We start from the raw sequence: 1,548 nt of genomic DNA, 5'->3' as shown, positions 1-1,548 counted from the left end.
CCCCACCCCACTCTGCCATAAGTGATAAGTGGCACGAGGAGCCTGTCTGCGGCGGCGGGCGGGAAACCCACTCACCATCGCCGAACCTTCTCAGCACGAAGCTCACCGGGAAGCCGCCCAAAATCCCCAGGAGCTCACGGCCAGCGCCTCTCCTCGGAGTACAAATCCACCCGCCAAATTCACTCCCCAACTCAATCCATGCAGCAGCAGCGCACCGGCGGTTTAGGGGGTCTTATAAATACGAAGCGCTCTCGCCGGTGTCAAACTCGGTCATGGCGGCAGTCGGAGCGGCACCACTGCTCTACCAACAGCAGGCGCAGGCGGTGGGCGACGGCTGCTACTTCTCTTCCATGTCCTCCCACTTCTCCCACGGGGGGATCAGCTCCACCTCCTCCAGCCCGGCCTCCAGCTTCTCCGCCGCGCTCGGCGCCACCCCGCCCGCTGCACCGGCGATCGCCGCCGACATCACGGCGCAGTTTGACATCTCCGAGTACCTCTTCGAGGAGGGCGCGTTCGCCGCGACGCTCCCGCCCGTCGTCTCCGTGCCGGCCGTTGGCGCGGCTGCTGCAAGTTCGGCGACCGCGGTGACTGCGAGGAGCGCCGAGTCGGCGGCGGCGGCAGAGCGGCCGCGGACGGAGCGCATCGCGTTCCGGACGAGGACGGAGATCGAGATCCTCGACGACGGCTACAAGTGGCGCAAGTACGGCAAGAAGTCCGTCAAGAACAGCCCAAACCCAAGGAACTACTACCGGTGCTCCACGGAGGGGTGCAGCGTGAAGAAGCGGGTGGAGCGGGACCGGGACGACCCGGCGTACGTGGTGACCACGTACGAGGGCACGCACAGCCACGTCAGCCCCAGCACCGTCTACTACGCCAGCCAGGACGCCGCCTCCGGCCGCTTCTTCGTCGCCGGCACGCACCCGCCGCCAGGCTCACTCAACTGAGTAACCAAGCCACCAACGACGGAGCACGTCGAGATCAGCACGGGGCTTCTATCTTGGCCAAGCTAGCCAGCCAGGTGCAGGTGTAGCCACTAGACTAGTGTACCACTGGTGGATCATCAGGTTCAGTTTCTCGAGGCGTGGGGCTTTTTTTGGGATCGATCTGTCCATATAGCTCGACCTTTTCTTCTCCCCCCGTCTTGCAGTAGTGTTGTGTACATCAGTGTGCAGTGTGGGCTCGATCACGAGAGCTCTCCCGACGAATGTAACACACACTCCACTACACTACTAGTGCTACCTACTCAACCGTGCAATAAATATGTACAGAACCATCCGCCTCGAAGAGATCCATCTCTGAATCAAACGCCATCACGGTTTGTACTTGTACGTGCGCGATTTCAACAATCACCCGGGACACCCCCCATCCCGATTGACAGTCAATACACCAGTGACTGCCGTGTGCAAATATGCACGAGACACCGTAAATGTTTCAACTTCTGCTTGCAAACATCTGATTTTCTTTTATACATAGGGTACTTCTCCTTGCAAATATCAAACTACAGTCCTCCAAATGGCAGTTCAAATGATGAATAAAATTCGATGTGGA

General features: G+C 59.6%; 1 protein-coding gene across 1 annotated transcript; it reads left to right on the top strand.

Annotated features, from left to right (window-relative positions):
• Window positions 1-1,322, top strand: LOC109732738 (uncharacterized). Its single transcript, XM_020291920.4, has one exon. It carries the CDS (start codon window positions 273-275, stop codon window positions 942-944), a length of 672 nt encoding a protein of 223 aa, XP_020147509.1. The 5' UTR covers window positions 1-272; the 3' UTR covers window positions 945-1,322.
• Window positions 1,323-1,548: the final 226 nt, after the last annotated feature.

This window comes from Aegilops tauschii, chromosome 1, assembly GCF_002575655.3.
Source record: "Aegilops tauschii subsp. strangulata cultivar AL8/78 chromosome 1, Aet v6.0, whole genome shotgun sequence".
Taxonomy (NCBI): domain Eukaryota; kingdom Viridiplantae; phylum Streptophyta; class Magnoliopsida; order Poales; family Poaceae; genus Aegilops; species Aegilops tauschii.
Note: the sequence above shows the minus strand (reverse complement) of the source record. Positions and strands in the feature narration are given on the sequence as shown.